General features: G+C 48.0%; 1 protein-coding gene across 1 annotated transcript in view; it reads left to right on the top strand.

Annotated features, from left to right (window-relative positions):
• The window catches only part of FNDC1 (fibronectin type III domain containing 1), a 97,525-nt gene extending 83,704 nt beyond the window's left edge, over positions 1 to 13,821 (top strand). Inside the window, exons 19-23 of the mRNA XM_060205119.1 lie at positions 3,002 to 3,081; positions 4,548 to 4,577; positions 5,668 to 5,829; positions 11,437 to 11,559; positions 13,165 to 13,821. Coding sequence (XP_060061102.1) covers positions 3,002 to 3,081; positions 4,548 to 4,577; positions 5,668 to 5,829; positions 11,437 to 11,559; positions 13,165 to 13,280 — 511 coding nt within the window. The 3' untranslated portion in view covers positions 13,281 to 13,821. The remainder of the gene's footprint in view (positions 1 to 3,001; positions 3,082 to 4,547; positions 4,578 to 5,667; positions 5,830 to 11,436; positions 11,560 to 13,164) is intronic.
• Positions 13,822 to 14,695: the final 874 nt, after the last annotated feature.

Here is a 14,695-nt window from a genome sequence, read left to right as displayed (position 1 = left end):
TTATCCCTCTGGGAGTATGGACCAAAGATTTTATGGGGAGCAGAAGGTGGGCAGTCTGACTTCTATAACTGCTTCTCTGCTGGACATGGGCATTGGCAGGTGGATCCACATCCCCAGCCTGTTTCTAGGGGGCAGGGCTCTGGGGAAGTGAGGTTCCAGGACACATTAATGAGGGCGTCTGCCCAGGGAAGTCAGCTTGGCATCATGATAGTGTCTGCAACTTGGTTCTGAAAGGCAGTAAGAGATAAAGCAGGGGAAATGGTTTAATAATCTGGAACCCAAAGGTAAGAATAGAGCAGATGAAATTAGCAGTGTTCCTGTGGGAAGAAGTTAGGAAGTTCATTTTAGGTCTGTTCCAAGGAGTCCACGACTTTAGTAATTTTTGCCTGAACCTGACAGCTAACATGCAGAAATATTGTCTGAGACGATGGTGTCAGAGTTTAGAATAGGGCTAGAAAGCTGGGTTAGGGCAGAGAGTAACCCTCAAACTTGAAGAAAATCTGTGAATAAAATTACCTGTTTATCCCATCAACCTAAGTCAGGGCCCATGTCTATTCCTATTTAGCAGAGGAGCCTGTATGACCTCTGAGTCCCTGTCAGTCTGAACTCGCAGCCCACGGTCACAGCTGGGAACATTCTAGGCTGCACTCACTTCAGGACCCGTCTTCCTCGAGCGGCAGAGTAGGCTGACCAGCCTCCCTTCAGAGAGAGGGGCTGTCCCTGCCATTGCTGCTCAGTGAGTTATTTTTCTGGGCCTTAAGATTTATTTATTTGTCTTTTTGTCTATTTGTTTATTTGTTTATTTATTTATTTATTTATTTTTGAGAGAAAGAGAGAGAGCAAGTGCAGGGGACTGTTGAGTCCTGGCTTATGATGGCACCAGGGATCAAACGGTGATCTCTGGGAACTCAGGCATGCAAATCCTGCACTGTCGTGGGTGTCTTTCTCCAACTCCCACTGCCAGACTGAGGTGGAATTTTGCAGAAGTTGGGAACATGGGAAGCGGGCTGCCTGAAAAGACGGTTTATCACGTCTTTTAGAAGGTAGAGATGAGTGTCCGTGATTCACCTAGCCAGTGCTCACAGAGCGACCGTGTTATTTCCCTCAGCTTGAGGAGGGAGGCAGACATGCTGGCTGGAGGAGTAACATGGAAGGAGGCGGCCACAGGCGTGGTGTGTTCAGGGAGGAAACGGGCCTTTCTCCAAGAGGAAGTTCAAAAGTTTCTCCAGGATTTGTCACTCTCTTTTCTTTTTCTTTTTTGCCTCCAAGGTTATCACTGCTCCTGGAAGCCATTTTTCCCCATTTTTTGTTGCCTTTGTTGTTGCCCTTGTTGTTGTTATAGCTGTTGTTGTTGTTGGATAGGACAGAGAGAAATGGAGAGAGGAGGGGAAGACAGAGAGGGGGAGAGAAAGACAGATACCTGCAGACCTGCTTCACCACCTGTGAGGTGGCCCTTCTGCAGGTGGGGAGCTGGGGGTTCAAACCGGGATCTTGAAGCCAGTATTTGTGCTTTGCGCCATATGTGCTTGGCCCACTGCGCCACTGCCCAGCCCCCTTTCACTGTGTTTTTTAAGATGGAGCCAGGAGATGAACCCAGAGCCTCCCTGAGCCATGAACCCAAAACTAACAGCCTCTCTGCATCACTTCATTATTATTAGTCTTTTTTTTTTCTGAAAGAGAGAAGAAAGGGAGAAGCAAAAAATAGAAGTGCTAAAAGAGAGAGAGAGAGAGAGAGAGAGAGAGAGGCTACAGCACTGCTGCACCCACCACCCACAGTGCTCCCATGTAGTGCTGGGACTTAGACTTAGTGCCAAGGCATGCACTCCAGGGGCTGAGCTATCTCCTGGTCCCATGAACTTGCTTTATTTTTTGGCCATCAGGGCTATCAATGAGAGCTCAGTGCCGACACTAAGAATCCATTGCTCCCAGCAGCCATTTGCCCCCCCCCCCCCGCCTTTATTTTTCTGTTTGATAGGACAGAAAGAAATTGAAAGGGGAGGAAGAGAGGAAGGGAGATAGAAAGAAACAGAGATAGACACCTGTAGACTTACTTCACTAGTCGTGAAGCACCCCTACAGGCAGGGAATGGGAGCTCGAACCGGGGTCCTTGCACATGGGCTGTGTGTGCTTGACCCGGTGTGCACCACCTGACTGTGAACTTGCTTCTGCTTTGAGGTACAGATGCTGGAAGCTCCAAGACTTCTCAGGGCTCCAGCACCAACTTTGGCACCTGCCAGGGGCCCAAGAACTCACTGGCAAGTCCCACCGAGAGGCCAGCCCTAGCTGCTTCCTCTCTTCCTCCCAGTGTCACTCTGGGCCGCCGTTCTGTTCTGCTGTCCACACGAGACCTAGTGGGAAGAATCAGGTGACAGACTCACTGTGCCCTGTCAGCATCCTGTGGCTCTAAGCTTCTCCCCTGTGAGCCTGGACCTCAAGCCAGGACAGTTTATCTGAGTACAAGCCTGTCAAGGAAGGTCCACCTTCAGACCCCGACTGCTCTGAAAATAGGCCCTCTCTCAAGTCTGCGTTGTAATCGTGCTATTTTGAAAATGTATTCAAAAGGAGAATGTTGAACAATGACTAGCAGCTGGGAGACCCTTGGGAAGAGAACCCTGCCTGCTGCTTTGGGAATCTGCCTGCTGACAGCTAGAATGTTCTCTTCCAACAGCATCTTCCAACAGCATCTTTTCTTGGGTCTGGAGAGAATTCAGTGCCAGAGCACCAGACTTGAGTGCCTGAACCCCTAAAGGTCCATCCTTTGAGCTGAACAGTGCTCTGGGTCCTTTCTTGTCTCTCTCATGAAAATCAGTCTGTAAGGAGGGGGAAACAGCTTAATGGTTCTGCAAAAGACTTTCATGCCTGAAGCCCTGAAGGTTTCAGATTCAATTCCTGGCGCCACCATAAACCAGAGCTGAGCCTTGCTCTGGTCTCTCTGACATCTCCATCACTCATTATAATTAAAAATAAACAAATATTACATTCTTTTCCCTTCTAATTGCAGGTACTATTTTAAAGTTCAAGCCAAAAATCCTCAAGGCTACGGTCCCATTAGTTCTTCCGTTTCATTTGTCACAGAATCAGGTAAGAAGGATTCCCCATCTACCTCCCCTCTTTCCTCCCTCCCTCCCTCCCTTCTTCTCTCCCTTCTTCCCTTCCTTCCTTCCTCCATTCTTTCCTTCCTTCCTTCCTTTCTTCCTTCCTTCCTGACTTCTCTCTTTGCTTCATTCCTTCTTTGCTGTCTGTCTTATCCAACAACAACATCAATAACTACAGCAACACTAAGAAAACAATGAGGGCAACAAAAAGGAAATAAATAAATAAATTTTTTAAAGTTATTTGGTGTCCTCTGATTGGAAACTAGATGTATCTGAAATCCTAACCGTGTCTGCTGGTCAGAGAGAGCATACGCAAAATCTATTAAGCATCACTTCCAGCTGATTGCACCCAGGAAAATTTATCAAGAGCATTTTAAAGCTCTGTGAAGGCAGGACTGAAAAATGTATGGCAGTCTTCTGGGAAGATACACCAGTTAGCTCTGGAGAGGGGAGGTGTGACACTTGAAGATGTCTCTCTGTCTCATACCACGACCGTGACACGACGGTCCCAGCGCACGGACACGGTGTATCTGCTCACCTCCTGGTGGAGCATTACAGGGAAAGCTGTTATGAGCGTCCACAGACAAGTGTGGGTACAGACATGGTTCCAGTTTCTCTTGGGTAAATAGCTAAGAGTGGAACAGATGGAGGGTGCGATGCGTCTGTGTTCCCTTTTTTTGAAAGACAGCCTAGACAAGTTTTGAATGGTAATGAGTATTTACTTTGTAGCACCCACTGTCAAAAATCTCACTAGTTTCAGGGATCCGTGGTTGCTCTGTAAATAACAAGAGGGTGTAACTAGGATGTTCCTCCAGGGGAAAGGCTTAGAAAGTAAAAACTAGGTGGAAGCCACACGTTACCAGGCTCAAGGACTCGGGTTCAAGCCCCCGCTCCCCACCTATAAGGGGAAGCTTCACAAGTGATGAAGCAGAGCTGCAGCTCTCTCTCTCTCTCTCTCTCTCTCTCTTTCTCTCTCTCTCTCTTTCTCTCTCTCTCTCTTTTTCTCTCTCTCTCTCTTTCTCTCTCTCTCTCTTTCTCTCTCTCTCTTTCTCTCTCTGTTTCCTTCTCTATCTCTCCCTCCCTTCTCAGTTTCTCTCTGTCCTATTAAATAAAGCAGAGAGGGGGAACAGTGCCCGCAAGGGGCAGTAGGTACGTACTGCCGGCACCAAGTCCCAGCTTGGGACTATAGTCCCAGTATATCCTAGTGGCAGGGGAGAAAAGAAAGGAAGAAAGAAAGAAAGAAAGAAAGAAAGAAAGAAAGAAAGAAAGAAAGAAAGAAAGAAAGAAAGAGAAGACAAAAGAGGAAAGCACTGTCCTCTAGTCGGCAAGCCTAACACTTGGCTTTGCCTGTGCCTTTTGGTTGGCTCTTTGGTTACAGCAGACATGCCAGCAAGGGCAGGGCTGGGAAATGTCATAGTGACGCTGCTGCCTTGTCTCCTTCTCATCCTGCAGACAACCCTTTGCTTGTGGTGAGGCCGCCCGGTAAGTCTCCCCTCCCCTTGATGCCATTCCAGCGACCAGGCTGAATGTCAAGTATGTAATCCCACTAGATTCACCCACTAGATTCCAGAAACCTAAACCTTTTTTTCTTCAACTTGTTATTAGTGATTTAATAATGATGAACAAGATTGTAAGATAACAAGGGTATAGTTCCACACAGTTCTCACCACCAGAGCTCCCTGTCCCAGCCCCTCCATTGGAAGCTTCCCTGTTCTTTATCCCTCTGGGAGCATGGACCCAAATTCTTTATGGGGAGCAGAAGGTGGGAGCTCTGGCTTCTGTAATTGCTTCTCTATTGGACATGGGTGTTGGCAGGTGGATCCACACCCCCAGCCTGTTTCTGTCTGTCCCTCGTGGGGCAGGGCTCTGAGGAGGGGAGGCTCCAGGACACATTGGGAAGTAAGATGGATGAACCATTTTTCAAAATGCATTTGGTGACTTTTTAGGACCTTCTAGCACATTTCATCCTAATCTTGAGACAAGAATGAACTGGAGATTATTACTTATTTTCTTTTTTACTATTGCTATGCTATGATGGCCCGTATGTATAAATAAACTGTTACGGATTGGCCACGTTCTTTGGCATAATTACATTTCATAATTCACTTGGCCCCTTTGAATATTTTAAGTTGCTGAAAGACCACAGAAAGCGTTAATCACAGAGCGGACTCTCACTTGGCTTTTCAAGCAGACAGACTGAGCAAGTTCTAGCGCTCTGTGCTCAGCGAGGGTGTTCAGAGACACAGGGCCAGCGGTAGTTACATGAAGGGACTCTGGGCATGGTAGAAGGACAGGACGACATGCCCCAACAATCAAATTCATTCCCGTGGCTTATTTTCCTGGACCATAGTGGCTTTTCCTGACTCCCTAAGTCCTTATCAAACTGCTGAACCTCCAGGGAACTCCCAGCTGAGCTTCTGCACTAATTAAAAAGGCAAAGTGACAGAGGTTGCTGGCTTGGGAGGTGGGCAGCTCAGCTCAGATGTACCCTAGAGGCGGGGAGGCCAGGAGAAGAGTCTCGGGCTCTGACGCTTTGAGCTGTCGCTCAGAGGACTTGTTTTGTCCTGTCCAGGTGGCGAGCCCATCTGGATTCCATTTACCTTCAAACACGACCCTGCTTACTCTGACTGTCACGGGCGGCAGTACGTGAAGCGGACCTGGTACCGGAAGTTCGTGGGGGTGGTGCTGTGTAACTCGCTGAGGTACAAGATCTACCTCAGTGACAACCTGAAAGGTAGGTCTGCGTGGCGGTGGTGGGGCCACGGGAGAGAGGAAGGCGCTGACGTTCAGTGCTGGCGTGACACAGCAGAGACGTGGCCCCGTCATGTCTCCTGCCGGCTGGGTGGAAAGCAGTTTTGCAAGCTTCGTTTCTTGGTAACTCGTTCTCCTTTTGACACTGAGAAATAGATCTTTTTTTTTTCTTCCTTCCTTCCTTTTTTTTTAAAGTGATTTAATATTGATTTACAAAATTACAAGATAACAGGGGTACAATTCCACACTGTTCCCACCACCAGAGTTCTGTATCCCTATTCCCTCTATTGGACGCTGCAGTGGTTCTCCCAAGGTCATAGGTATGGGCTGACTATGATTTCTCTGTCTGTCTATCTGCCTGCCTGCCTGCCTGCCTGCCTGTCTGTCTGTCTGTCTTTCTGTATCTTTGCCCATTATTTTTCCGGGGCTTAAGATAAGCAAGGGGCAGAGATATTGGCTAGTTATTATGACCAGAGTCAAGGGTCTTTTTAACTAGTTTACCAGAGCTTGGATGCCCATGTTCGCTTACCAGGAGCTGCGGCATGTCTGCCTAGACGAAGAGCCCAGAAACAGCAAGCTGTGGCTGCGTTTGCAGGGACAGAGGATTTTGCCCATTTTTTCCCTGTGGTCCTGCCTTCTCTTCCTTTCTAAGTCACACCTACACCTGTTACTACTTCTGAATGTCCTTCCTTTTTTCCTCTTCTCTCTGCTCGTCCTGATAGAATTGGGGTTCAGACCCCTCTGGTCATCTTCCCTTGACATGTCTCTCCCTCTGGGAGTCTGGACCCAAATTCTTTATGGGGAGCAGAAGGTGGGAGTTCTATTGCTTCTCCGCTGGACATGGGTGTTGGCAGGTGGATCCACACCCCCAGCCTGTCTCTGTCTTTCCCGAGTGGGGCAGGGCTCTGGGGAGGGGAGGCTCCAGGACACTTTTTTATTCTTTTTTTTAATTTTATTTAAGAAAGGATTAATTAACAAAACCATAAGGTAGGAGGGGTACAACACCACACAATTCCCACCGCCCAATCTCCATATCCCACCCCCTCCCCCGATAGTTTTCCCATTCTCTATCCCTCTGGGAGCATGGACCCAGGGTCCTTGAGGGTTGCAGAAGGTAGAAGGTCTGGCTTCTGTAATTGCTTCCCCGCTGAACATGGGCGTTGACTGGTCGGTCCATACTCCCAGTCTGCCTCTCTCTTTCCCTAGTAGGGTGTGTCTCTGGGGAAGCTGAGCTCCAGGACACATTGGTGGGATCTTCAATCCAGGGAAGCCTGGCCGGCATCCTGGTGGCATCTGGAACCTGGTGATTGAAAAGAGAGTTAACATACGAGGCCAAACAAATTGTTGAGCAATCATGGGCCCAAAGCTTGGAATAGTGGAGAGGAAGTGTTAGGGAGGTACTCACTGCAAACTCTAGTGTACTTCTGCTTTCAGGTATATATTTTGCAGTAGTTTATGGATACGTGTGAACATAAGCTCTCTCTCACAGAAACTGGTGTATATCTAGGTTATGGGACATTGTTAGAAAGTGAACCACCTGAGATGAAATTAGAGTGTACTATAAAAGGAAAGGTCTCACCCGAGTAATGAAGCTGAAGGGTTATCATTCCACACGTGAAGTCTCTGGACACAGTCTGAGGTGAAGCATGTTGAGGTGGCAGTCGTTGCGTTGGTTAGGTTGTGAACGGCGGATGCAATATTATTTGGTATGGATTGGGAGAGGCATACGGGAAAGTGGGCCCTATCCAAGGGTTCCAGGACTGGGGGAAGTAAGGGCTCTATAGTGGAGATGTGAGGTTCCTGCTGTCTTAGGGTTCAAAAAGACAATTGATAGTTAATGTTATCATCGCATTATTTGGTAATTGGGTTAACTTTGAAAAGTCCTTTTGTTATGGTTTGCTGTACAGTATCCAATATCTTGTATATAGCTGTGCTATTGGATGCTTCTAATCTACTTGGTCTAGGCTTTTGAGAGAGTCCGCATATCAAATACACAGCCTATATATTAAAAAGATTCAGTTTGTGTTTTGAAAAACTTTGAGACATACAATTGATTTTCCCCCTCTCATATTGATTAACTACTGATTTATATGTCTACATTTTGCTAGGAGTGTACATAAACACCATTCCCACCACCAAAAGACTGTGACCCATCCCTCCCACCCATTCCCACCCCCCACTGTCCCAGGAAGCTGCATGTCTACCCCTCACCACAGGGTTTTTACTTTGGTGCCCTACTTACAATTTGATCAGGTCCTGATTTTAGTTTCCCTTTCAGATCTTCTTAGTCAACTTCTGTTGATGAGTGGGATCATCCCATACTCATCTTTATCTTTCTGACTTAGTTCACTTAACATAATTCCTTCTAGCTCTGTCCAAGATGGGTCAGAGAAGATGGGTTCATTGTTCTTGATAGCTGCATAGTATTCCATTGTGTATATATACCACAGCTTTCTCAGCCACTCATCTGTTGTTGGGCACCTGGGTTGCTTCCAGGTTTTAGCTATTATGAATTGTGCTGCTATGAACATAGGAGTACACACCTCTTTTTGGTTGGGTGTTATGGAGAGGAATTACTGGGTCATATGGAAGGTCCATGTCTAGCCTTCTGAGAGTTTTCCAGACTGCTCTCCACAGAGGCTGTACCAATTTACATTCCCACCAGCAATGTAAAAGGGTTCCTCTGTCCCCACATCCTCTCCAGCATTTGTTGCTGCTGTCCTTTTTGATGTATGCCATTCTTACAGGAGTGAGGTGGTATCTTAGTGTTGTCTTAATTTGCATTTCTCTGACAATCAGTGACCTAGAGCAGTTTTTCATATGTTTGTTAGTCTTTTGGATCTCCTCTGTAGTGAATGTTTTGTTCATATCCTCTGCCCATTTTTGGATGGGGTCATTTGCTTTTTTGGTGCTAAGTTTGCTGAGCTCTTTATATATTTTGGTGATTAGTTTCTTGTCTGATGTCTGGATCTTCTCCCATTCTGTGAGGGGTCTCTCTGTTTGTTTAGTAGTTTCTTTGGATGTGCAGAAGCTTTTCAATTTGATGTAGTCCCACTGGTTTGTTTCTGCTTTAGTCTTTCTTGCAATTGGGTTTGATTCATCAAAGATGTCCTTGAGGTGTAGGTGGGAAAGTGTTTTACCAATGTTTTCCTCTAAGTATTTGATTGTTTCTGGTCTGGCATCTAGGTCTTTGATCCATTTGGAGTTGATTTTTGTGACACTTTTTTATTCTTATTGGCACTGGGAAATGAACTTAGAGCCCTGTGCAAGTCCATGTTCACTAAACTAACTCTAACGCCCAATACTTTTTTTGTTTAGTTTTTATTTAGAGAGAAAGGGAGGGAGGGGAGAATGAAGAGGCAGAGAATGAAGGGGGAGGAAAGAAACCATAGTGTTGCTCCACCAGCCACGGGGCTCCCTCTGCTTCTGTCCACGCTGCTCCAGTGTGGTGCCAGGGGCCGGACCCTGGGCCTGGCTCCCACTCTACTGGGTGAGCTGTCTTCCTCTGTTCCTCTTTGTTTGCAGTAGCACGGCCACACCTTGGAAATGAGACCCACACTTTTCTTAGAAATGCAGAAGCTAGTTTTCTTTGCAGTTAAGGTAGCAGCAGCAGGTATGATCACAAAAGAGCTGCACGCACTGAGGAGAGGCCCCACCCCACCCTGTCCCTGCCATCAGCACTTCGTTGCAGAGACAAAACGTCAACGTGGAAACATACACAAGGAGAACCCCTGTCCTGTGTACAGTGACCATGGCGCTGTGTGCACCACAGCCGGAAAATGAAAACAATGAGTGACTTAAAGGGTCAGGTGGTGCACTATGCACGGTATGAAGCATGAGGTCCCGGGTTCAAGCCTCTGCTCCGCACCTACAGGGGGGACCCTTCACAAGCTGTGAAGCAGGTCTGTAGGTGTCTCTCTTGCTCTCTCCCTCCCTATCTCCTGCTCTCTCTCAATTTCTCTCTGTCCTGCTCAATAAATTGTAAAAAATGGCCACCAGGAGCAGTGGATTCATGGTGCTGCCACTGAGCCCCAGTGATAACCCTGGAGGCAAAAAACATAAAGTAACTGAAAGGACTCTGAAGCACTGGCACTTCGAAATGCCCTCTGTACCCAAGTGGTCTTGAGTCAGTGGCCTATATGCCAACTTGTTGAGTTTTGTTTTCCCCTAACCTTGAAAACTTCTGATTTTTCGATATATTATTTAATTCTTTTCCTCCGTTGGTCCGTATTCAGTTGAAGTGAAATGTGGGGAGAAAGGGGACTGAGAGGAGTTGGTTGCCGGCACTGGTCACGTCAAGACAACGTGAAGGACCCCCGCACTGACCTGCTCTGACAGTTTCCCAGTGTGATCAGCCTCACTCAGAAGCTGCGGCCCTGTCAGTTCTCACCTTGTCTGTCCCACCACCTGTCTCTCTCCTTGACTTGGGAATCCCTGGCTGAGCTGCACAGTCCTCTTGGTGCCCTGGGATGGGGAGAGACGACTGTGTCCTCCTGCTCAGGGGTGGGTTCAGGACCGCAGACAGCCTCTCCCACCAAGAATGGACACCTTACTTCTAGTGATATCTGAAAACAGGTCCTTCAGGTCTTTTTTCTTTCTTTTTTTTAAGAAATAGGCCGTCGTTTTATTATTACCTTTTTAAAAATTTTTTTCTTTTAAATCTTTACTTATTTATTGGATAGGGACAGCCAGAAATTGAGAGGGAGGGAGAGGGAGAGAGACAGAGAGACACCTACAGCCCTGCTTCACCACTCACAAAGCTTTCCCCTGCAGGTGGAGACTGGGAGCTTGAACCTGGGTCCTTGCGCACTGTAACATGTACACTCAACCATGTGCGCCACCACCCAGCCCTTTTTGTTATTACCTTTGTTTATTTATTGGATAGAAACGGCCAGAAATCAAGAAGAAAAAGAGGGCTAGAAAGGGAGCGAGACAGAGAGACACCTGCAGCTCTGTTTTACCCGCAATTTGAACCCGGGTCCTTGTGCACTGTGACATGTGTGCTCAACCAGGTGCACCACCAGCAGCCCTAGTCCTTGTGGGCTTTTTTGTTTGTTCCTTTTATTTTCTCTTCTTTTCTTTCCAGAGCACTGCTCAGCTCTGCTTATGATGGCGTAGGGGATTGAACGTGGGACCTGGGACCTGGGAGCCTCAGGCATGAGAGTCTGTTTGCATAACCATTATGCTGCCTCTCCCACCCAATCCTTTTGTTCTCACAGGACCCTTTTTGTACCCTTCACAACTATTTGCCATCACTGTCTCGATTCCCTTGTAACCAACAGTATTTTTAGACTAAGGATTTTTTAGCTAAGGTCTTTCTTTCTAAGTGAAGGATTCTGAAGGTCTACCATTAGGTCTATCATTTGTAGTCTGAAGCTACCTATACTAGGAATAGTTTCCCTTTATGGAATACTTCTGAGGTATTTAGGATCCATGGTCTCGAGGAATCTTTTCAACATGTGTGAGGTCAGCCCTGCTGTCACTACTTTCCAAACATGGTGGCATACAGAGACCCAACCCTTGTGCAGACACCTAAGCCAGCTGTGACGTCTCTTTACCCGTCACGGACACCTCCTGTTCCTTTATGCAGACACATTCTACAGCATTGGGGACAGCTGGGGGAGAGGGGAAGACCACTGCCAGTTTGTGGACTCACACCTGGATGGAAGAACTGGACCTCAGTCCTACGTGGAAGCCCTCCCCACCATTCAAGGTAAGAAGAATGGAGGTCTGGCCCCGTGCTCGGCTGGGGCAGAGACTAGGCCCGATTCAAGGAGGCAGCACTCCGCATCTTGGTGTCTGGGCACTGGCAGTATTTTTGGATCCTAAAAACAAGGAAGCAATAGAATAATCCCTCTGCATGTTGGAATTGGGGTGGACCTAGCAGAGGCAAGAAGACAGGTAGACGGGACCAAATGCCTGCTGTCAGGAACATACTCCAGAAAGGGGAGAGAAAGAACTGAACAGAGGAACAGTAACTAAGGCCCAGGAGCCTGAAGCACAGACCGGGGCATGAGCTATGACCTCTCATTTTTGTTATTAACAGCATGTTACAACATTGTAAGGCGACAGTGTATAGTCCACACCTCACCCACCACCAAAGTTCCGTATCCCTCTCACCTCCCAGAGACCACCACCAGAGCCCGCACAGGTCTTACAGTTTGCTTGCTTCTGTTTTGTTTGGATATTTGGGGGGGGGGCAAGCTCATGTAAATCAGATCTCTAGATTCCAAATATGAGCGAAACCATCCGGTAGTTGACTTTTGTTACTTGATTCACGAAGCATCATCACCTCCACTTCCATTCATTTTGTCTCAGAGGACACAGCATCATCTTTTTTACTGAACAGCAGTATGCTCGGAGTGTGCACGCCGTAACCTTTTCTCGGCTAATCAGCAGTATCCTCGGAGTATACACGCCGTAACCTTTTCTCGGCTAATCACCTGCTAGTGCTCATTTAGGTTGCTCCCACTCTCTGTCTATTGTGACTTTGACTGTTCAGCTGTGAACACTGGGCTGCATATGTCCCTTTGAATTAGTGTTAGAGTGTCCACTGGATAAATGCCTAAGAGTGGTGTTGCTGGGTCTTGAGGTATATCCCTTTTTTTATTTGTTTAAGAACTCTCCATACGGTCTTCCAAAGGGGCTGCCCCAGTCAGCTTCCTCAACAGGGGGTCCTTCTGAGGGCCTAGGATCCAGGTCACTTGATGCCTCCAGGGAAGGCTTCCCAAAGAGGCTGCGTCTTCCTGGATTCATAGAAACTACCCAGACAGACCGCTGAAAGGGACTTGCGGGTAGAAAATGGCAAAGACAGACAGACGGAGGTTTTTTGTTTTACTTTATTTATTGGATAGAGACAGACAGAAACCAAAAGGGAAGGGGGAGAAGAAAAGGGAGAGAAAGAAAGAAAGACACCTGCATCACTGCTTCACATCTCATGAAGCTTTCCCCCCTGCAGGTGGGGGCAGGGAGCTTGAATTCCAATCCTGGCACACCATAGAGGTGTGCCAGGTGGGTGCACTACTGCCCAACCCCGCCACTATCCAGTGTCAAAGATTTGAAACAGAGTAAAGTACACAAAATGGCCAATTAAGTATTTTAGCCAAGGTTCTCCTGAGAAAAAGAGCCAAGTGGAAAAAAGATATTGCGGGGGGTGGGGGAGAAAAAGAGAGAGGGAGAGATGGGTCAGAGTGCCGCTCTGGCTCATAGCAGCACAGGGGCTTAAACTTGAGACTTGTCAGGTAGACAAGTCCTGAGCAACCTTCTTTCTAGAACCACAGTGTCACGGGTGCCCCTCCCATCCTCTCGTTCCTCACAGGCTACTATCGCCAGTACCGCCAGGAGCCGGTCAGCTTTGGCAGCATTGGTTTCGGGACCCCCTACTACTATGTGGGCTGGTATGAATGTGGCGTCTCCATCCCTGGAAAGTGGTAACCACAGGACAGCCATACCAGAAGTCGGCCCTGCCCAGCCCTCCTGGACAAACTCACGCAAGGACTTAGAGCAGGACAAGATTGTGTCTCCAGCCCCATGGTCCCCCTGCTGTCAGCCCTGTGAAGGGCACTGGGATTCTCAGACTGTCTTCTGTCTGGAACTCAGGGGCCATCCTCTGACTCGGTGAAATTTCCCCTACATTTTAGGCGCAAAATTCAGACGCTTCGGTCTCTCCAAGGGGACAACATACGGTGCTGTGCTTGCTTCAAGGGATGCTACACACACTTCTCTTTTCCCATCGGGCTTCTCCACAACAGACTGAAATCTAGCTTCTCAGTGCTTTCTGTGGAAACAAATGGCTAAAAAAGGCCGCCCAAGGAAATGTATCCTCCTCAGATTCACTCCGTGGACTTGCCCAGGGCTCGACGAGGTGTACAGAGCTGATGTGTGACTCGTCCTTGTCGAGACCTGCGTGTCTGTCTGTATATATGCACATTCAGCCACACGTGTCTGCAGATGTGGATTAAAACAGCTGCCTCTGTATCTGCTCACGCGCTGACTGTGTGGGTGACTTTGCGGAGCCAGAGGGCTGTTGCTCAGTAGCTGTTTTCTTTATTTTTATTAGTGATTTGATATTGATTGACAAGACTGTAAGATCACAGGGGTACAATTCCGCACAGTTCCCACCCCTCCATTGGAAGCTTCCCTGTGCTTTATCTTTCTGGGAGTGTGGATCCAAATTCTTTATGGGAAGCAGAAGGTGGGAGTTCTGGCTTCTGTAATTGCTTCTCCATTGGACATGGGTGTTGGCAGGTGGATCCACATCCCCCAGCCTGTTTCTGTCTTTCCCTAGTGGGGCAGGGCTCTGGGGAGGGGACGTTCCAGGACACATGGGTGAGGTCATCTGCCCAGGGAGACCAGGATGGAATCGTAATAGCGTCTACAACTTGGTGGCTAAAAGACAGTAAGATATAAAGCAGGACTATAAAGTGTCTAATAAACAGGAACCCAAAGGTAGGAATAGAGCAGGTGAAACTAGGGGTCTTGAGAATGTGTGCTCTGTGAAACATGGCTGCCAGGGGATGGCACGTTCTATCTATGGGGAGCACATCAGCATTGAAGTGGTTGGGACCCCAGGAGACAGTCCTCCTGCACCCAGGGACAAATAGACTACCCCTGTAAGACACACCTGGGATATTTCCAGTTCATTTAGACTTTAGGTCCCAGGAGCTGGGAAACAACTCACTCAATAGAATACACACCTTCCCTGTGTGAGGCCCTAGGATGGAGACCCTACACCACAATAGAGCACCAAGGACAGCACCCAGGGAGCCCCATGGAGGGTGGGCAGGGCTGTGGGGTCTCTCCTCTCTCAGCACCAAGGACAGGACCCAGGGAGCCTCATGGAGGGTGAG

Source organism: Erinaceus europaeus, chromosome 13 (genome assembly GCF_950295315.1).
Source record: "Erinaceus europaeus chromosome 13, mEriEur2.1, whole genome shotgun sequence".
Taxonomy (NCBI): Eukaryota; Metazoa; Chordata; class Mammalia; order Eulipotyphla; family Erinaceidae; genus Erinaceus; species Erinaceus europaeus.
The sequence above is the reverse complement of the archived record's forward strand: the minus strand, read 5'-3'. Positions and strand labels throughout refer to the sequence as shown.